Genomic DNA, 21,492 nt, shown 5'->3' with positions numbered 1-21,492 from the left:
GTAGAAATTTGACAGACGGTATACTTTAATGAGTGGTTCACTTTACATGCATACCGATTCAAATTGATTTTCTGAAATCGATTCTTTACAAACCGATTTTTTTCTTCGTGATTCGAATCGATCTTTAAATCGATAATTTATCTTTAAGTCGACAATTTGAAAAAAAAAATCGGCATCCCTAATTGAGGCTCGGCGGAGATCCGCGGCTGAGAATGAGAATCGGCAAAGTCGCACGCACGCATGTGCACGCCGAGAGACGCGACGTACACGCGTCAACGGAAGAATCAACGACACGTATCACTGGGAGAATGACAGAGATCGCGGACGTGCGCGACAATCTTGTTCTCCCATTTCCTCCCCACGGTTTCTTTTTCTCTCTCGCACGCTCGCGCGGCTGGGAACTGAAAAAACTGCCCGCGACGTTGCGAGCGCTCGCGCGCTGCGGAGGAGCGTGTCGTTAATTACCGCAGTAATTGCGGCTATATCGGTCTCCTCTCGGCGGTACGTTTCGCGTAAAATCGCGCCGGAGAGGCCAGCCGGCGGACGAGCGCGCACTTTTTCGCGCGGCTCACCGAAAGCTGCCGGGAATTATTCTCTCCGTACCGGCCGTTCCCGACGTCGCTCCTCCTCGCACTTTGAACCCGCGTTCTGGCGCGCCGATAATTACAGTCGACCTCGTGGAAAGAAAGGAAAAAAAGCGAAAGGAGGTGGGAAGGGACGAAAGAGAGGAAAAGGGAACCACACAAGTGGCGACGCGCGCTGAGAAGAAAACCGCGAGGCGCCGCCGTCGACGCGACGACGACGAGACGGCCGAGACTGGCGGGGGTGGAGAACGAGCGCGGTGCGAAACGCCGGTAACTCGCCTTCGACACGACGAATAATGACGTCCGTCGTACGGCCGCTTGCGCCTCGGCAATACGTATCGTAAATCAGAGCCACGCGTTTCGGAGCGGGAAAAAAGGCCGCGGAAATCAGAGGTCGAAGCGCGCCATGGGGGTGGCGACCGTCGCGGTCGGAGGAGGTTAACCCTCTTTAACGCCTACTGGTAACTGTACACTAGGAAAAATGTATTGTTGCGTGAAGCAAAATTTTGTTGCAACAACAAAATAATTTGGTTAAAATATGCCCAAGAAAACTGTTCAGTTCCTGTTGACAAATATCTTGTTTGATTACAGTTTGTTCGTATAACGTAATACTTTTGTTGTAGCAACCGAAAAGCTTCAACCATATGAATTTTGTTAAAAATACTGTTGCGCTCACTCTCGCACTCGCGCTTGCACTCAGGTAAATGAAAACATTCGCGTAAGAATAACAAGTTTTACTATTTACAGCGCAACTCGCTCAAGCTTTGAACAAGAATAATTCTCTGCTCTACAATTCTCGCGTCTGTCTACGATGACAGCTCGCCGGAGATTCTCTGTCAGCTGTCGTTGTTTTCTTCTTATCGATTTTCCGTCGTCCAGACAATCTTCGTTCAGTTGTCAAAATCAGCATCAGATGCCTAAGGCTCACGGACAACGGACGCTGCCACAAACCTTGTGGCTCGGACACAATACTATAATCTTTTCTTAATATATAAAATCTAAATTTTAGCGCATAGAAAGACAAAATAGTATCCATTGGACATTATTTTAGTTTATGTAAAATAATATTTCGTTATTATGTAATTTTTATGGATCAAATAACTAAAATGCTTAATTTTTATACATGAAATCTAAGAACAAAATCATTTGGTCCAGAGAACAAAGCAAAAAAATATATCTAGTTGAGACAATTAAATATTTTGTTATATAAAACAAGATATTTAGTTGCTATTAAAAAATGCCTCAGCTAAACAGTTTTGTTAGAGATACTAAACTTTTTTTTCCTAGTGTAGTTACCAGAAACGCATTTAAAAGTCCATAACTTAGTCAAAAAAGGAGATATTTTCGTTTTCTTTGCACCGCTGTAAAGGTGAATTCTTCTTCTAAAAAATGATATATAGATTGTATGTAGATTCTTTGGCGAATCCAATATGGTGGACACGAAAATTAAGAAATCAAGCTATTTTCGTGAAACCTGGTGACCTACAGTTTTTCATACGGCGAAAAATGAAGGGACTATTTAAATGGTGATCTATAAGATATTATTAAAACTAAAAAAAAAAATTTAACCGATCAGGCGTATTTTTCGCTTCTGGGAGTTGCTTCTGCTTGGAAAGGTTTCTCGTAGATATAAAATTCTGATATTTTTTCTGGTTATCACTACTTATAGTCTCAGTTGAAGAAAACTCAAATTTTATTCTTAAAACACTTATAAAAAAGTCGGACGTTAAAGGGTTAAAGAAGACTAGCTCGGGATCACACACGCAGTCGTAAAGAGAATCGGTCTCTCTTTTTTTTTTATAATCACTCGTCTCTCATCGTGTGTTGCCTCTGTGCGACCGTGAGAAGAGACATCTCGTTTGTCTCACGTTACCCGCGCGCAGGAGAGCGCGGATTAAGCGAGCGGATTAAATGAATTTCGATTTGCATTAACTTTCACTTAGCTCCGCTACGACCGGGCCCGCATATGCACGTAATTATCAAATAAGCGTTGCGCAGTAACATCGGCTAATTTAATAACGCGGTTAACCGCGTAACTATATCGCGTAAGAGGTAACGGTTATGATAACGGTCACACATGAATAACGTTTATGTCGGCGGTTGGATATCGGCGGAATAGCGATGGTAGCGATGGTAGCGAAGGTGGTGGTGGTGGTGGTGGTGGTGGTGGTGGTGGTGGTGGTGGTTTATTGCAATACAACTAATCTTCTTCTTGTATTCTTGGCAATGTTGTTGGTGCTCGCACGAAAAAAAAAAATGAACGAAATGGCATGCTGGAATTTTACAGGAGGTGAGTCTTAATTTCTTAACTTCCCCGCGCGGTTTTCTCGATCGTTCAATGTGATTAACGCGTGCATGCGTTTCGAGTGTATTCTCTTCTTGTGTGCATATGTGTGTGTGTGTGTGTGTGTGTGTGTTTTGCTACCTAGGACAACGCGGTTAATGTCGTCGCGAGTTAATGACATAACGCATTAATTAAGACTCTACGGGTGACGCTTCGCTTTTCAAGGGCCGCGACACGCGTCACCTCGCATTTGCGTTTGTTGCTGTTGCTGTCGCCGTTGCTGTTTCACGCGCATTCCTCGTCGTAATCGGCCAATCCACTCGGGGCTCGATGAACGGACTCGCCGTGATGAAATGAGCCATGCGCGTGTGCGAGATCGGTAATTACGCGTCGGTCTTTGCCGGAGCATGCGATGACACTCTGTAGGTGGTTGTGATGATTTGCACAGCTCGTAGGTTACCTATGTGTGTGTGTGTGTGTGCGTGTGATTATTTCTTCTCGCGTTACAAATCACACACGAAAGTGTCGCCCTGTGTGCCACCCAATCGCGAGGATTTTCGTTAATTTCGTCCGAAATATCATCGCTATGCTTGGCCATACCTCGTGATCGTACTGTTGACCGTGAAATTGTCGCCTCACGCGTGCAGCCCGATGGCGGCTCGAATCGGAAAGCATTCAACATACCACGTCCACGTGTATCTCCATTTCCAATCGGAAGAATGGCTAACATTTATCCTCTTTTCGTGACGTCCTCGATACGTTCCGCGCGTCGTTGTGCTCTCGCGAGGGGCTGTATGACGCGTCGCGCCGCATCACACTCGTAGCTTACACGTAGGTGTGCTTCTGTAACAAGGTATTTGTAGAGAAAGAGAGAATGCCGATGTGCACGGTGCATCGATATGTACTAATCGTTCGCAGTAGCTGCCAGCGCTGCGGATTAATAACGAGAATGTCGAAGTAGCGTCGCGCGTGCATTCTCGCTGGAGCTAAAGAGCCTCGCTTTGTTCTCGGCCGAGCAGAAGCAGCAGGAGATGAACAAGAACAAGGAGATCATCGTGCTGAATCACAAGAGGTCGAACGCCATCAACATCGGCATGACGAAACTGCCGCCGCCGAGGTCCATCAAGACCGCGATCCTCAAGATGGACGCCACCATCATGAACAGGGAGGGTATCGAGGTGAGAATATCGCGTTCCTCACTCACGAGTCGCCACTCTCTCGTTGGAATAGTTTGCGCTCGCTAATAAACATCTCGCTGAGAAAGAAAGGAGATATCCCTCTCATATTCTCTCCACTGGTGCGGCGCCAGATTTTGCTCGGGCGCGACTTACGGCTCCATGTTTCGCGATGCGTCTTTGTTTCCCCGCGAAAATGAGAATTTCACGCTAAAGAATTTCACGCCCGCGCAGCGTGAAATTCTCACTGCTATTTCCGAGTCTCCGTTTCGATCACGCGCTTCGTATGCATCTCACGTACAAAATCTACTTAATCGATGTTTCAATTTCCACCCGCATATTGAACGTCTGCCCGACTGAAAACACACACACGCACACACACACACGTTCACACCGATCCCGCTTTAATTCACGACGGACAGGGAACCTTGAAGATTATCCAAAGTTCTGTTCACGGTCGACCTCGAGATTCAGTTGAAATCCGCACCTGTATATTCTAGTTTCCGATTTTATTCTGATTTCTCTAATTTCCGATTGGGCTTCTCTTCTTCGTTTGTTCCTCTTCCTTCGCCCCCTCGACCCTCCCGAAACAGAAACTCCTGACGATGCTGCCCACCAAGGAGGAAAAATCCAGGATACAAGAGGCTCAGGCTGCCAATCCCGACCTTCCTCTAGGATCGGCCGAACAGTTCCTCCTGACTTTGACCTCCATCTCGGAATTGCCGGCGAGACTGAAGCTGTGGGCGTTCAAGCTGGACTTTGAGAACTCTGAAAAGGTAATCGCGATATCTTGGTGCTTGGTCCGTCTCTGCCTCGACGTCGCGCGCATAATCAACCCCGAGAACGCGTTAGTTTCCTTTTTCCTTTTTTTTCTTCGTCATCCGTAATGTCATCGGACGTAATTCCTCGAGAAACACACCCACGTCATCGACGCGATATCACGACGATGTGTCCACGGTTGAGTACCACTGTTACGTAATGGCAATCAGCTTGGCTTCTTTCCTCGCGGCTCCCGCCCGCGCCGCGGCGGCCGCGCCCTCGCTCCTGGCTCCGCTCGCGAATTTCCTCGGGAGTATCGCGACGACGATGAGGAGGAATGCCAGCGATGCAGGCAAGAAGGAAGTCGGCAGCGCCGGAGGAGCGTTCCCGGCGCGCGATTTCTTCAACGACAAAATAGCGAATTCCGATATCGTGCGCGCCGGGGCTGCGGAAAGTCACTCGACGGCGACGATAACGACGACGACGACGACGACGACGACGACGACCTTTTTCCCTGACTGGAACGGGCAAGCGCGATCGCGTGAGATAGTCAGCTCGCCCCGTGAAATTCGAAAATCCGCCGCGAGAGCGACCGAAACTTCGCGCTTTTGTGGCGTGCGCGAAATTGCACCCCCCGATTCGCATTCAATTCGAAAAGTCTGCCCACCCTCGCGGCAGCCCGTCCTCGCGAGAGTGCTTCCGTTTTTCCCGCGTGGGGAAAGAACGACTTCCTTCCTGGCTGACCTTCGGTTCCGGCTTTTTGCCGCGCGTTCACTGCAGGATATTAATCCTGCATAATGACGCCGTGCGCCGGGGTGAGCCACGCGCGTGCTCGTGAGAGAGAGAGAGAGAGAGAGAAAGAGAGAGTGAGAGAGAGAGAGAGAGAGAGAGAGAGAGAGAGGGAGAGAAATCGATCCGTCGGCCGGCCGGTCGACAACAGAGAGCACGCGACCCGCCAAGGAATAAACGCGAGCTCTCGGGCTTTGTGACTTTCAGGAAATCGCGGACCCTTTGATGGATCTGAAGCAGGGCATGGAGACGCTGCGAGTGAATAAAACGTTCCGCGGGATTCTGAGCACGCTCCTTTCGATCGGGATATTCCTCAACGGAAATGAGGTGGGTATTGAATGCCAGCCAAATGATATCCGCTTAATCCGCCTGTCCCGCAAACCGAGCCCCCTCCCCTCGGGGAGGGAGGGTTGCGGCGGTTCGAGAGAAATCCCGACGATATATCTATAATTTCGTTCTAACTGCCAGCTCCGCTAACTGCGAGATACCTCTCGTGCACACGCTCGCTCGCTCACTCGCGGCCGCTTGGCCGGCTGCCACATTTTTGTGAAAACAATCTCGGTTTAATACGGACTCTCTCGCCGCAATCACGGCCCTCTTTATTCGCCTTGATCCCTCGAACGACGATGTCGGAATTTTCGACCGGTCCTGACGCGACGGGAACGGCGACTGCTGCGTATTAGGAAGCCCTTGGACGGCTCACTCGTCGAATTTCCATCGGTTTCATTCCCGCGATATACGAGCGCGCGCGCGCGCTCTATCGCGCTGCACAACGTTGCATTCTTTCGTGCGCGTGTGCGGCTGAAATTTTTACGCGGCAAGTAATTTTCCTCGCCGCTCCCGGCCGACAGTCCTGTTTGTAGAACGCGCCGCGCAGAGTGTACCATATCGGATACGCCGAATACCGTAATATCGGCATCCGCCGAGCTATTCGATATCGCCGAAATTATAACGCCGTGCTCGCGCACGTTATGCGCGCACGTATACACGCGGGCGCGCATACGAATCTCGAAAATTCCCAAGTTTGCCGAAGAAAGGGATTTATCGTCCAGCCTGGCTCCCGTTGACATATTTATTCGCTCCGTTGATTCCTCTCGAGAGCGCGACGCGGAACCGCTGAATTTCACGCGAGATCCGTTCTTCTCGCTCGCTTTCGCTCCCTCGACCGTGTCCGTGTTCCGCGATTCGTGTCACTCGCTCACTCGCGCCTCGTTAATAAATTGAAATCGCGACGGCCGCGACGAACGAAGAAAATACTCAGCCCCGCTGCCATGTTGCGTCTGTCCCAAGAGGGCTGCGCGCCTCGTGAAAATTATCGGGATTTACCAGCGCTTTAACGAGAGAGAAAGACGCGCGCGCGCGCGATTTTCCCGCCGTTGCGCCGCGACGCGTCACGACGACTTTTTCTTTCTGTCTTCCAGGTGAAGGGCTTTCAGCTGGAATACCTCGTCAAAGTACCTGAAGTGAAGGATACGGTTCACAAGCACTCGCTGCTTCATCACCTCTGTCATATGGTGATGGAGAAGTTCCCGGATTCGACGGATCTCTACTCCGAAGTGAGTAGCAGCCCCGGCACCTTCGCCGAGAGGACCGAGGAAACTTTACACTTTTCGTCGCGAGCGCGAGCGCGAATCGCCCGGTCGTTTGCTCGCGACTTTTCCGAGGGAGACGCCATCGCCGAGCCGATTCCGTTCCTCGCGCGATCTCCTTTAACTTTTAAATCATCCTCGAAATTCCGCCGCGATCGACGCCGCCGCCGTCACCGCGACGGCGACGAGACGGCGGCGCTCGGCGCTCGGAACTTGTTCCGGAGAAGCCCCCGTTATACCGCGAACGCGGCCGCGTTCCCGCTCTATTCCCGTCGAGTATTTTTTACGCGCGACTCTGCTTTCAGATCGGCGCGGTAACGAGAGCTTCGAAAATCGATTTCGACGAACTGGCGGCGAACATCGCGAAACTCGAGAGCGAGTGCAAAGCGTCTTGGGACCATCTCAAGCTCATTGCGAAGCACGATGGCTCGACGATGATGAAGGTCAAGTGAGTATAATTCCCATCGAGTCTCTCTTTAGCTCTCTGTGTCTCCGCCCGCGAACCAATTTCCGAGATTCTCTCTCGTCCTTCTGCTCTCCTCCTTCGTCCGCGGACGAGTCTTCTCCGGGCGTTCGTCGTTTAAGAAGTCCCCCGAGTGGCTTCGATAAATTTGGTGGAGCGAGAGAGAGAGAGAGAGAGAGAGAGAGAGTGAGTGGAGCTTTTTTTCAAGCGAGCCACTGCCTGGCTGACGTCCAAGTGGAGCTTCCATTAATTACCGAAAGGGCATTTTCTCCTCCCTCGAGCCTCTCTCCATTCATCCTTTCTGCCGACAATCATCCCCATTGCACTGGCAACTTCCCGATGGAGATCTCCATCGTGTCTTTTGCCTTGCGCGCGCTCTGCAGCTTTAATTACTTCTCCTCCTTTTGAACACTTCATACTCCCTCGCGAATTTCAAGACAATTCATTACGATCGCGAGAATGTTTCTCGATAACAAAGCAAAGTCGCCGAAGTTGATGTTTCTATGCGCGCTATTCGAGGCCGAAGCGAAACGACGGGATCGCCGGACATGTTCGATCAGCGCGCTCCACCGTCGAAACCGTGCGTTTCGGAAATACATGGCCATCTTTGCCCCCTCTTCTGTCGCAGAATGTCCGATTTCCTCGCCGACTGCGCCGAGAGGATAATCGTCTTAGGCATCGTGCACCGGCGTATCATAAATCGTTTCCGCAAATTCATCTTGTGGCTCGGTATACCGCTGCACAGGGTGCAAGACACGAAACCCAACGAGTTTTGCAGGATCGTGTCCGAATTCGCCCTGGAGTACAGGACCACCAGGGAGCGAGTGATACAGCAGCTCGAGAAGAAAGCCAATCATCGAGAGCGCAATAAGACCAGGGGGAAAATGATAACGGAGGTAAGGCATTTCCGTTTCGTCTCGCGTATCCGGCTGCGTTCCGCGTCGCGGAAGCGACGCCGCGCCGGCGGATTTCACCGCTCTTCTTCTTCTCCGCCACTCCTCGCTCTCATCCCGAATCCGCTCCGCGAGCCCTCGTGAGAAATCCGTCTCCGTCTCCGTCTCCGTCTCGACCGTCTACGACTTTTCCCGGCAAAAATGGACCCGCGTGGACTCGCTCATTCGGTCTCTCTGTCTTAATTGCGCGTCAATGCGCACAAGCACATTCGCGGCAGGCGCCGCGTGAAATCGCGCGGAAGGCGGCTCTCGCGAGCAAACTGTAAAATCGCGAACTCGCTTCTGCCGCAGGTCGGCAAGTTCCGCACAAAGGAGGACCGAGCGGACGCGGAGCTCAGGCAGCTACTCGGCAGTGACATCTCAGACGTCGAAAGTATCCACGGCACATTACCATGGCGAAGGCAGAGGAAAGACGGTGAGTTCTCAGTCAAATCGCGTCCCCTCCGCTCCTCTCATGTTTCCGCTTTCAGCGTCGATACACTTTCGCATCGATTCGCAGCCTCCCCTGCCGTCGCGTCGCCCCCCCCCCCCTCCCCCCATCTCCAATCCTATCGTCACGTCGCGTCCATTGTCTCGATTTATTTCGATGTGTTTCTTCATTTTTCATCGCGGCAATCTCGCGCGCGTTGATTACGCACCGCGCATTATCAAGGGCGATCAACTATTTAAGCTGCGAATGAATTGGTCCGGGTGCGCTTTATCGCATAATACAGTCGCTCTATGTTGAAATATGTAGCGGCCCATTATGTGTTCCATCAAGCGACAATAATATAATAAATATCCCCGGAGCAACACCGTGCTCCTTCCCCGCCGCCCCTCGCCGATAGATATTTTTAATCCGTTCCTGTACGTGCACACACGAATATCGTGCACGATTTATGAGCGCTCAATTCTCGTTACGGCAAAATCTCTCTGTAAAATTGGCACAGACGCGCGCGTACACGCGTACGGTAATCCGTAACACCGAACTGCCGCCACCGGCGGCGGTGCACAGGAGGAGACAGACGCTCTCTCTCTCTCTCTCTCTCTCTCTCTCTCTCTCTCTCTCTCGGAGAGTAGGAAAATGCGTGACTCTCTCGCGACATCCCGTACAACGGCAGGGGGAAGGAGAGGAGGTTCATGAATCAAGCGAGAGCGCGCAAGTCGGGCGCTCTTGCTCCTCGCGATCAGACAGAGCGAGAGATTTTATCACCGCGGGCGATCACGACACGGGACATGACGGCGGTCTTCCAGCCTCTATTTAAGCCTCACTTTTAGCTGGCGCGACTCTAGAAGGCGGCGCACAGCCACGTCGACTATTCCGCTGCGGATAAGAACAAAGTGCGAGAATTTCTCCTCATCTTCGTGTAATGTTCCAGCTCGGCGGTAGCGGCGGTGGTGGTGGTGGTGGAGGCGGCGGCGGCGGTGGCGGCGCGGCAGCGGCGGCGGCGGCGGCGGCGGCGGCGGCGGTGGTGGTGGCGGCGACGGCGGTCGCGGCGGCAGTGGTGGCGGTGGTGTGCGCGCGCGAGATAAATGTCGCCCTTAAGCAGCGGCTCTTGCAGGCAAGATTTAAGGATAGCGCCGGGTCATTTGACGACATTACCGGAAAACGAGAAGTAAATGCGTCGCCCCGTCCTCCTCGTGATTACACGCCGCGTTCGTGAGCGCACTCGCTCGCTCGCTCGGATCCAGTTTCTTGCCGTCCTCCCTTGTGTTTAGGCGAACTACAACGTGGAAGTTACCGGCGCGTATAAGTCCCCGGCTCTGCCTGCCGTTCGTTATGTCCATTACCTTCGTACGGGCGCTCACGCGGAGGCTCGCTCCGCACCGCCAGTGAGTTTCTCTTTTGCGCAGCCGGATTTTCTCCGGCCGAAATTCGCGACTGTGTTCGAAACACCCTTGTACTTTCTTCCTTCCTCCCTTCCTTCCTTCCTTCCTTCCTTCCTTCCTTCCCGCCTTCCTTCCTTCCTTCCTTCCTTCCTTCCTGCCTTCTTCCCGCCGCCAGCCGTACATGTTAAGCCGTAAATGTAACTCGGTTGTAAGTAGCATTAACATTCGGTGGCGAGTAGCAGTAGGGAGCGGTTGGCGAGGGGAGGGGGAGAAGGGTTGGGAGGTGAATAAGAGACGCAACGGTGTGTCTTCGGCGCGGTCGAGTGTTGTGCTTTATAAATTCTGTATTCATGAGAGAAAAATTCTCAACCAGAGTGGAGAATTTCGCCCGCCCGACTCACTCTTTATCGCGCTTTGCGCCGCGCTGCGTAAGACGGTAACTTCGTCTCTCCGGAGGGGGAGCAGGGGTGAGGGGAAGCAGAATTTAAAAGTAGTTAACTTCCAGGGGGAATATTCGAAGCGACGTGGATATTATTCGAGTCGGCGCGCGGAGAAGTATCGCGCAAATAACAGCCCCTGAGAAATTTATTCTTTGAATTCGTTCGGAAAGAATTCCGTCGGACTCTTTCTCTCTCTCTCTCTCTCTCTCTCTCCCCGATGTTGTAAGTTTTATTGTAACATTGTTCGCCAACTCTCCTGGTATCTTCTGCCGCGCTTCTTCTCCTCCTCCTTCTCCTTTCGCTCTCCTCCTCCTCCTCCTCCTCCTCCTCTACCTTCTTTCCGTCGATTTTCTTTTCAACTTTATCAATTTCTCCCTTTGCCATCTTTATCTTTCGCGGATAAATATTCATTCAGCGTATTAGCGTTATAGCGAGTCTATAACATTCCTTTCGCGCCATCGGAAAGCTATCCGAAGATGAATCGCGCCGTCGATTGTCCGGTGTTTCAATCTGGCGCGAGGTATTTACAACGAACGCAATTTTCAAACTTTTGCTACCCCCCCTTCCCTGTTCTGATCTATTCCGTCTTCAATGACCGAAGAGTCCACCGCCGCCGCCGCCGCCGCCACCACCGGGTGCCCCCCTTCGCGCGGACATATCGCGAGACATTGCGACAATAAATATGACAATCGGATCCTCGATATGAGGGAGACGTGTTTACTCTGGGCGCGAAGACCCGTCGTTACGTACGATCAAATCCCACGGCGATGTCATCCCGGGAGGGAGATCCAGCAGGAACGACTGACACGTTCCGGATCTCGTAAGGCTATATTAGGTTGTAACCGCGAATCACCACTTTCCTGACGAACGTGGAATTTTTATTCCCGCTGCCTCTCTCTCTCTCTCTCTCTCTCTTCTTCGTGTGAGCGTGCAGGGGGATACGCAGGGGATTGAGCCGACTCAAGGAACAAGGGTTGGAACCTACATCCGACCCTGTACAGCTCGTAAACCCAACCACCATCCACGTGCATTACCGCGACTGCAGCCGTCATAACTTTTCTCCCCTTTATTCCCGCGTATGTCCGGACATAAAGTATCTAAACGCTCCCCGTCTAAGTCGTGCCGGCATTTCTAGCTGGATGACGGCACTCTGGGCTGGAACACCTGGAAAAAGGCTCGGGAACACTCTCTCTCTGTCTCTCCGCGACGATGATGATATATGTTTTAAAAAGAGGCGAGGACTCGGGCCCGGGCTGGGCTGCGTCGCGGCAATATTACGCGCGAGCGCGAGCTCGATCTCGCTCGGATCAGAAATCTATTGCATCTGTTATCGCGACGAGTCTCACGATCCGATCGCTTGCGCAACGAGAATGCATCAAGCGGAACGTATATATACACCGCTATCGAGAGAGATCTCTCGGCGGTTATATCGGATCAGCGAACGGCAAATCGCTGGAGAGCGCGCTCGTACATTACGTACGGTAGAGCGGCCGCGGAAACGAATTGTCCCGATTGACCCGCTGTGTCCTGCCAAGGAAGGCGTAATAAGCGAAACTTAAAGACCTTTCCTTCCTCTCTCGCCGTATCTCCCGCCCATGAAAATTCTATCGCCACCCTGCTCGCCCGGCCGCATTTCTATCTCTCGTCGGGTCTCCTTTCCCGCGGCACTTGTATCGAGAGAGAGAGAGAGAGAGAGAGAGAGAGAGAGAGAGAGAGAGAGAGAGAGAGCCACCGGCGCAATAGCTTTTCTCGGGCGAGTTTGAAAGAAGAGGAGCCCTGAAGAGAGGAAATTCTGTGCATTTGACAGTTTCGAAGTTTCTGCCCGGCGGACCGAACGGGGTGACTAACCCGGCTAGGAAATAAGAGACGACGCGGAAGACGAATCCCGCGGATGCACGCGATTTCCCTTCGCGGGGGATTGCCTTTGATTAAACGCCTCTGCCTCTTTGAGGGAGTGTTCCGCTTCGAGTAACCGAGACAAACTGTCTGCTATAATGCCTCGTAATTTGTAAAGATACACGAGACGAGACCTGCTTGGCACGAGACAATAATTGGCACAGCTCACTCGCGTGTTCACGTCGGCTCGACTACGGTCGAACGCGAGCCCGTTGCTTCGTCAACGATCGGGCTGTTCGTTCGACATGTTCTTTTTCATCATTCAGTTCACGCAAATTTTCACACGAGAGAACGAGAGACCAGGGGGAGATACAGCCGAGGTTGGGACTCGGAGACCGGAGGACGGATCTTTGTTGGTGCTGAAATGGAGCGGGAAATCTCGCTCTCTGTTCCAGGACGTATAATCGCGCTGGGTCCGGTGCTTCGGGACGAGAGCACCAACGGCAACTTGGCCGACGGTGTGGACGAACTGCTGGAATCCCTGGTGAAAACCGCGACGAAGGCACCGGCCACCAGGACAACGCCGCGCGAGCGCAAGAGGACCAGACACGCCGATCGTAAGTCTTGTAAGTGTGACCCCAGCACCCTGCACCTGGATTCTCTCCTCTCCTCCCTTTATCGATCGAGCTCTGGTCGCGGAATCGATGACTCTCTGTAGAATTCTTGCGCGACAAAGTCGGGGGGACGACGAGCATATGTCATCGCGCGAATCGGCGATCATGCGCGCCGGAGAGTCACGCGATAATTTCCACGATGAAACATCGTGGAAATTTGCCCGACGATAAATCGAAGCAAGGTGATCAAACAGCGCTATCGCGTACCGCTCGCCGACGGCGCTTCGACGTTGCGACGCGACATCTCGGCACGATTCGCCAATTCGCCTGGGAACGTAATGGGGCGAGACGGGAACTCGCAAGTGGCGTGAAAATTCGTCGTTAAAGTTCAATCGGCCGCGCGAAATGTCGGCCACTAGTCGCGAAATTCTCCGATAATTTCCGCTGCCGCGGCAGTCTTGAATTATTCGCCGCGAACTGTACATTATTGAGAACCGCCGATCTGCGCTCGGAGCCGCCGCTGCTGGGTCACCGGAGTCGATCGATAAGCGAGAGAAGTTTGGAGATGTCGGCGTCGACGCCCCAGATCGAACATGCGATCGTGACACGTGTCGCGTCGATTGAGAAGGTTTCTTCAATTTCCCGTGCACTTCATTAGCACCGAGTCCGCCTCCGCTTCGACGTCGGCGTTTTTGGTCGTGTTTGGCGCAAATACCTCGACGCAGTCGCTGCCGCTGCCGCTGCCGCGGTTGATATCAACCGCGATCTACATCGCGTAGCAGGGCTCGAGGCTCGAAACTGCGGAACGCGCGATGAATTCGCGCTTTCGGGACTTTCGGACGGAACGAGAGCGCGCGGCTCGTGCGCGTTACGCGTGGAATAACGACAATGCTAACGATAATTATAATTGTAATTTCGGCACGCACGTTATAACCCTGCAAATTTCGTCGAACCTCAAGGACCACTACGCAAACACAGAATAATTAAACAACCCAGTAAAAATCAATAGGTATAAACGGGCGAATGAAATGACACACAGAAACTACCTTCTTTCACAGTCTCTTTATTATCTCTCACTGGCGTTGGAAATTTCGATTTCGAAGACTTGTGCGTTGAAAACAGGTGGGTCGGAAGGTGCTGCAAGCTCCGTCGTCGGCTACACCCGCTACACCCCGCGTCCTGCGCTTCGTCCTGGACTCGGCTCCTGGTTGTCATCGTAGTCAGGCACTCCCGCGGTTCCGTGAGAAAATACGAATCGATCGGGAATGCGGCGTTAATTAATAATCACCCGTCAACCGGCCACGGATCGGGCGAATCGGGCTGCGGGCGGAATTTCCGATGCGCACGCTCCTGACCTGAGTTTGATAAGCGGCTACGAGCTTATGTTCCAAGAACGTTGTTTGTCTGGATCTAGCGGTCGTCGTGTTTGTATACACGTTGGCTCATATTTTCAACTCTCTTTTATCATTAAAAGCGACTGTAAAAAGTGGCTTACAAGCCACCTGATTGGCTGTAAGCCACTTTTAGAGTCACTTTCAGCGACGAGAGAGAGTTCAGAATATGGGTCGTTATCTATCTAGGATCGGGCGACAATGGCTCGCGGTTAGCGAATGGTGGGGAGAGTTTTTGCCTTTTCCAGCGATTGTTTGGCGACCGCGTCATTACGTGCCGGATCGAAGAGCGGTTAACACGACATGACTGACGCTCGCGCTCGCGCTCGTGTATGTGTGTGACGGTTATTTATATTTATACTTTCCGTCGGGCGATTTGAATATTACGGGGACTCTTGCGGCAGCATCGCGAGATTAATTAAGCCGCATTCTTCCGATGGAATCATATACGCGAGTGTCGATGTGTATCACAGTGTCACAAGTGACGGTCTCTCTGCTGTGTCACGACGGTGCAGCCTACGTCGAGCAAGGTGTTGCTGGATCGATGAGCCAGGACGGAGGACGCAGGACGCCGAGAGCGGCCCGGCGACACGTCGTATATATCTCCAGGTGTGCCAAGATCATTTATTGCGCGGACGTTCCCGGGATTTTCACGGGAACGACGTTTGACACGTTTACCGGGAATAAGAAGGCACTCGAGTCGTGATTCAAGCCGGTATTCGTGGTCGATGATTGTCTGATAAATAATCGCAGGATCTCTCTGCTTACACGTTGACGTGTATTTATTTCACAGTAAATAATGTTGATTGAAATATTTCCGCAAATACGAGACACTGTAATTAATCAAGCGCTCGATCAAAAGCGGGAAATAGTTTGTTACTACGAGTTTATATCGGCCTCGGAATTTAGCGCAAGTTTTAAAAGTGTTGTTGTGTCACTGCGGTCTAATAATGCTTCTTGAGCCGCGACTCTTCTTACACGCACCTGCTAACGCTTTCTCTTCACTACTATTTTTGATATTTTTATGGAATCGAAAGTTCGATTTCTATTGGTGCGCGCAGCATTGTTAGACACATACCTGCTATCTTCGAGTTTACAGATTTTTTCTCAGCCTTTTCGAAGAGCTTCAAATTTTATCGATATTTCCAACGCCAGCAGAGAAAAAATAACGAAGAGATTATATGAAAGTAAAATGTTCGTTGTTTTATTCACACATTTTTATTATTTAATACTTGCTTATCGCACATATTCTATTTGCAGTATAAAATTACATAATTAATTAATAGTAAATTATATTATTACACAACACACTGCTTTGAAATTAAAAATAAAGATTGAACGCAAATAGAATATAATGAGGTAATCAAAAATTAAATAATCCTGAAATAACCACCTTGGAGCCTCAGCATGAAGGGAAAAAACGACAGTTTGCTGCTTGCCATCGTAGAAAGGTAGGTGTCAATAGCTTGTACAGAGTTGTACCTCGAGATTCTCCATTGGTCTTTTAAGTTTGGCGAAATTTGCAGGGTTAACGTGGAACACGAAAATTTCGACGTGAGTACATTCTTTGGAAGAAGAAGAGGTAAATATATAGAAAAGGATACACTTCACGGATTTTTTTCATTTTGAAATATGTTATAAAGGATGAAATTCTGAGTGACTTTTCTTGATACAATTATATGGGGGTCGCTTATAGTTTCCGAGATATTTGTTTTTAAAATTTTGGAATTTTTATTATCCTGGAATTAAATTCCAGATATCATAAACTGACGTTATTTACAGTACAATCCAAACAGTTAATCCACACATAGTGTATACATAGAAATATGGGAGACAGTACATACAAGCGGGAGAGGGGCTCCGCCCCTCCCCCGCATCCCCTCCCCAAAGAAATCCTAACCTAACTTATTGCATCTTTACATATTGTTGGGCGATATTGAAAAGCCACAACACCTAATTATATGCAGATATCATCATAAGTCGAGCCAGGTGATAGATCTTGGGAGAACTTTTTTCCAACAATGTCCAAAAATATATAAAGATGCAATAAGTTAGGTTAGGTTAGGATTTGCTTGGGAAGGGGGTGCGGGGGAGGGACGGGATAGGAGCCCCTCTCCCGCTTATACGTACTGTTTCCTATATTTAAAGTGAATGAAAACTGCTTGTCTACTTCAAATATACTTCAACGTATCAATTATAAAACTTTAAAGTCCAATATCTCAGAAACTAAAAGCGACCCCCGTATAATTGTATTCGGAAAAGTCACTCAGAATTTCATCCTTTATAACATATTTCAAAATGAAAGAAATCGGTGAGGTGTGCCCTTTTCTATATATTTACCGAAGGAAAAAAAAGTTTTCCCCTCCTCTTCGGAATCTCGTCGAAGATCTTGAAAAAATTGTCCTATGAGCGTTACAAGTAAGAAACGAGTGCACCGAAAATACCGCAAGAATAATTTCCCGCGCCAAACGTCCCGATAATTCAATTAGATTCTTGCGCGAGCGCAAGTCCGCGGTGAAGAACGAAGGTTTGCTGCACCACCTCGGAACTCAATTATATCCAAAAGCCTCCAGGTTCATTTTCGATAATTAAGCATTCCGTTCTCAGCGCGAGAGAAGAAACCGACCGAATCGATTTACGTTAAAACAACCCGATAACCGGGAAGTTGCCTCGAAGCGCGACCCGTCGTGCCGTGTTTCCGCGCGAACACCGATCGGTGGGAATTTTTGCCGAAGGTCGCGTTTCGTTGGCCGAGTGTTCCCGGACGCACGCCTACATGTTTAGGGCACACGCACGCACACAGTGGATCCATCCAACAATCCGGCCGAGATAACGTAACTGCCTGCGTAATGCCGGCAGATTATTCCGCATTTCTCCGTTTCTGTTTTGCCGGAGCGACCGGTGATCGATATCGGTGCGCGCACGAGGAAGTCAAAATAATCCTCCGTCGCGTCGGGCCTCCGCTGGCGCGTAAATCTCGCCGTAATCCGATCGCCGAGTGCGTTGACCGATCTTTCCTCCGCCGATACTTACGATCAGCGCGATGCGCGTCGTGTACGTACGCGTCCTATTACTGACGCACACAAGGACGAAACGGCATATCCGACGTGGACGAGAGCGAATCGCGATTTACTTTGCGCGAACTTCGATCTCGTAATCTCGCGAGTCTCCGAACGCGTTCGCACAATGACGCACGTCGTGACGCGCGTCTCTATTGTACGAGCCTTCGATTCAGCGGACATTAAAGAAATCGCTCGCGACGCCTCTGTGACGCCACAAAAAGTGAAAAGCTCCCGGCCTCGCGCGACGTGGCGAAAATACAGCGCGCCCTCGTTGGTTGACTTGATTGTCGCGCGGATTTTCGTTGTTGATATCTCGCCACTGAACGAGTCGCTTGACTCGCCAAAAATACGGTAAACATTTGCAATGTGTGTGTATTCTTTCGTTCGGGTCTCGTCAGCCTCCTCTTGACTTTTGCATTTCATCCGTCAGGTACGCTCAGTTACATTCCACACGCAAATTAACGAGACGACGCGACGATATTACGGCGTCGCTTGCCGGCGGCAGCCAACGTGTCGTACTTTTCTCTTAAGCGTAAATTTTTTGTGGAAAACCCCCGCCCCGACACCGAGTCGTTGCTGGCTCCAGGATCGCTCCAGGATCTTGTGGGCGCTCTTGTATCGCGCGAAGCCGACGCGGAAAACGACACGACACCCGTCGTTACGACGGCATGTTCGGCTCGTCGAACGACTTTCCAGAGGTATCTCGCGGGGTCGGAGGGCGAATCTGTCCCGCTTGTTCCCCCGTCCCTCGGTCCTGGCTCCGCAGTGTCCTTCGTCTTTTCCCAGGTATCCGCGAAAGCCGCGGTGACGGTCTCTTTCTTTGTCTCTTCGTCTCTCCGTGTCTTTCCTCCTCTCTTGCTCTCACTTCACTCTGACCTTCAACGACTAACCTTTCACCTCGACTCACTTAACTCGGACGGCACACCTCGCTCCGATAACTTTACCTCAGTTACGGTTCCGCCGGCTTCCCGGCGACGCTTGCTCCATAACGTAGGGTGGCCTGGCGTTCTTGCGTCTCTCTTCTTTCTGTCCTGACAGTGAAGCGATCGCGCACCCGGGAGAACAACACCACGCCGGAGGGGTATCAACCCTGATGGGCCAGGTTTCGTGAGCTCTCTGCGATTAAGGTTCGGCGCTTTTCACGTTTCCCTCCGCTTCGCCGCCTAATCTTTTCTCTCTCTCTCCCTCTCTCTCACTCTCTCACTCTCACTCTTCCCTCTTACCGTGCAGCATGGCGTGCGCTTTTCGCATGACTCTTAATCCGCGCTTCCTTCCGATACTCCGGACAGTTTCCAGCAGCGAAAACGCGCGTCGATTTCGCGTCGAGTCGAACAATGAGATAGTCGTTCGCCATTAACACGAACGAAGAGGAGACGAGGTCGACGGTCCCTTTCGAGTTGACCGATGCCGGCCCAGAGCTCTCTCGTTCGGCAGCGCATCCATCCGATCGATATCGCGCGTGTGATTCGGAAATGATTAAAATTGCACAGTCACCTAGCTCGATATCGCCGCAGCGGTTCACCTGTCGCGATGCATATTCATTAGGGAGAAATTGAAATTCGCTGAAATTACCGCGCCGTGTCTCCGGAAAGCCGGCCGTAGCGGCCGGCGAACGCGTCCCGTCGATCTCTCGCGACGAGGCTCCGCGCTTTTCGCGATCGCTCAGCTCGGGGGAATCAGCTCGCGAAAAGAAAAAAGAAGGAAGTGCGCGTTGACTGTGAAAAAAGTACGCTTTTGGGAAAAAGTCGAGGAACGCGCGCACATTTCCGCGGCTCCTCTCGCGGAAAGTCGAGACCCGTTCGGAAAGTTCGTCGGGGGTTTAGCTTTCGGATAACCGAACGCGTTAAGGTCGCGCTTTGAACTTTACGCAATTTTAGTCTGCCATAATATGCGTAAGTGGGACTAAACTGCGCTTCCGTTGCTTTCGCGGTAAGTAAAAAGTTCGTTCTCCAAACGGGAAGCTATGCAGACGGCGCACCCGTGTTTTTGTGTGTGTGTGTGTGTGTGCGCGCGTGTTTGTCTAAGTTTGTCGACTTAATGGAGACTTACATAACGCGAATATATGCTCCCTCCCTCCCTCCTTCTTGCATGCGTACTTTCTCGACGCTTGGTGTATAAACCCCGCAGTGCTTTTCGTCTATTTGCATATATTTGCAGCTCGATACGGATGCTCCCGACGTTTGCACGTGGAAAGGACGCATGCATATTTATTAAGTGTGACTCTTAAGGAGGGGGACTTCCGCGAAAGTCGACCGCGCTCGCGCGATCTTTAACAGTCCTAGCTGCTTTTTACATCTCGCGAACACGCGGCTCGGCCGCGCTCTTATCGCATTTCGACACGTCATTCGAGGCGTGCAAGAGTCGCTCCTGACGTATTAAGCGGAGTCTGCAAAAGAAGTCGTAAGGTCGCAAGGTCGTGAGAAAAAATTTACCAATCATAACTGATTATTCTTTGACCGCGAGGAGAATAATCGGCTGCGATTGGTCAGTACTCTTACGACCTTACGACTTTTATTCTAGACCCCGCTTCATTCTTCCCAAAGTCGCGTCGTTGAAAGCGCAGATTATATTGGAGAAGATGGCACGCAGGAAATCGTTCAAGGCCATCACACACAAACGAACTTAAGCAGTAAGACGTAAGCAGTAAGCAAATCGACCAATCACAATCGAAATTTAAGGACGCCATTTTAAAACTTACGAGAATAATTGATTGCGATTGGTCAGTTTCTTTACCGCTTACGTTTCATTTGTGTGTGATGGCACTTTAGCAGTCAAGCTCAAGCGCACTCGACCGATCACATTCGATCATTGTCGAGGACGCAAGACCTTGTTGTGTAGAAATTGTCGGCTGTGATTCGCTCACTGCTCGAGTCCTCGCGGCTCACGTTTCCCTGTGCGTCGCGGCCTTTGCGACTCGGATCGCCGTAAAGTAATCTCTCGCGGAGAATACGAGTAAAGTGGAGACTGTCGGAGAGAGCGAGTGAATAGGTAAAAGATAACATTTTTGAAAGAGGAGCAGCGCGCGCTGCTCTCTCTCTCTCTCATGAGCGCTTTAAGATGAGGGTTCATTGAAAGCGCGCGGCCAGCGAATGAAATTTATTTTTAACGTTCTTAAGACGCGGAGATCCTCTCCGTGTTACGTGAAGAGCATCGGTGTGTCCGAGCCGCACAGGCCGCCCGCTCTCTCGCCGGGCGCCCGCATCGATCCGGGCCGACACACAGTGGCTCGCTTACGAAATTATTGATGCTCCCCCGCTCGGATTCGCGCCGAATGATTTATCGATATGCGATCGTTTGAGCACAAGCCGCGATGTTGATTAGCGGTACGCTTACGTCGAACATGGACTGTCAATCCGCGCGGCTTGATATTCCGCGCATTATGACAGTTGCACTGCTAAAAAGAGGGAGAAAGAGGGTGGAGAAGGACACACACACACAGAGAGAGAGAGAGAGAGAGAGAGAGAGAGAGAGAGAGAGAGAGAGAGAGAGAATATTGAAAACCAAAAGGCTAATCATTTGGCGAACCTCGAAATCGTATTCGTAAAATATTCGTGTCACAAAGTAACAAGGTATTCATTTTAATATCTACCGAGCCGCCGCGCATTTTCACACGCTATTGTATTCATTAAAATTAAATATTTAATTCTTGATCATGAATCTGGTATTTAATGAGAATTATAATAAGCAATTAAATTTAATATTCATTGAATTCAATATATTCACGCTTATGTCCGAGGAAATTAT

General features: G+C 50.8%; 1 protein-coding gene across 2 annotated transcripts in view; it reads left to right on the top strand.

Moving 5' to 3' along the window:
- Positions 1-21,492, top strand: part of Fhos (Formin homology 2 domain containing) — a 144,982-nt gene that overhangs the window by 117,848 nt on the left and 5,642 nt on the right. Inside the window, exons 11-19 of one of the 2 annotated variants that reach the window (XM_025305026.1) lie at positions 3,888-4,046; positions 4,637-4,819; positions 5,799-5,918; positions 7,013-7,147; positions 7,486-7,628; positions 8,272-8,539; positions 8,888-9,011; positions 13,008-13,307; positions 18,787-18,875. In XM_025305026.1, coding sequence (XP_025160811.1) covers positions 3,888-4,046; positions 4,637-4,819; positions 5,799-5,918; positions 7,013-7,147; positions 7,486-7,628; positions 8,272-8,539; positions 8,888-9,011; positions 13,008-13,307; positions 18,787-18,842 — 1,488 coding nt within the window. In that variant the 3' untranslated portion in view covers positions 18,843-18,875. Of the gene's footprint in view, positions 1-3,884; positions 4,047-4,636; positions 4,820-5,798; positions 5,919-7,012; positions 7,148-7,485; positions 7,629-8,271; positions 8,540-8,887; positions 9,012-13,007; positions 13,308-18,786; positions 18,876-21,492 lie in introns of both variants that reach the window. The other variant, XM_025305025.1, reaches the window with a different exon arrangement.

The sequence above is a fragment of the Harpegnathos saltator genome, unplaced genomic scaffold (assembly GCF_003227715.2).
Source record: "Harpegnathos saltator strain DR-91 unplaced genomic scaffold, Hsal_v8.6 scaffold664, whole genome shotgun sequence".
Taxonomy (NCBI): Eukaryota; Metazoa; Arthropoda; class Insecta; order Hymenoptera; family Formicidae; genus Harpegnathos; species Harpegnathos saltator.
Note: the sequence above shows the minus strand (reverse complement) of the source record. Positions and strands in the feature narration are given on the sequence as shown.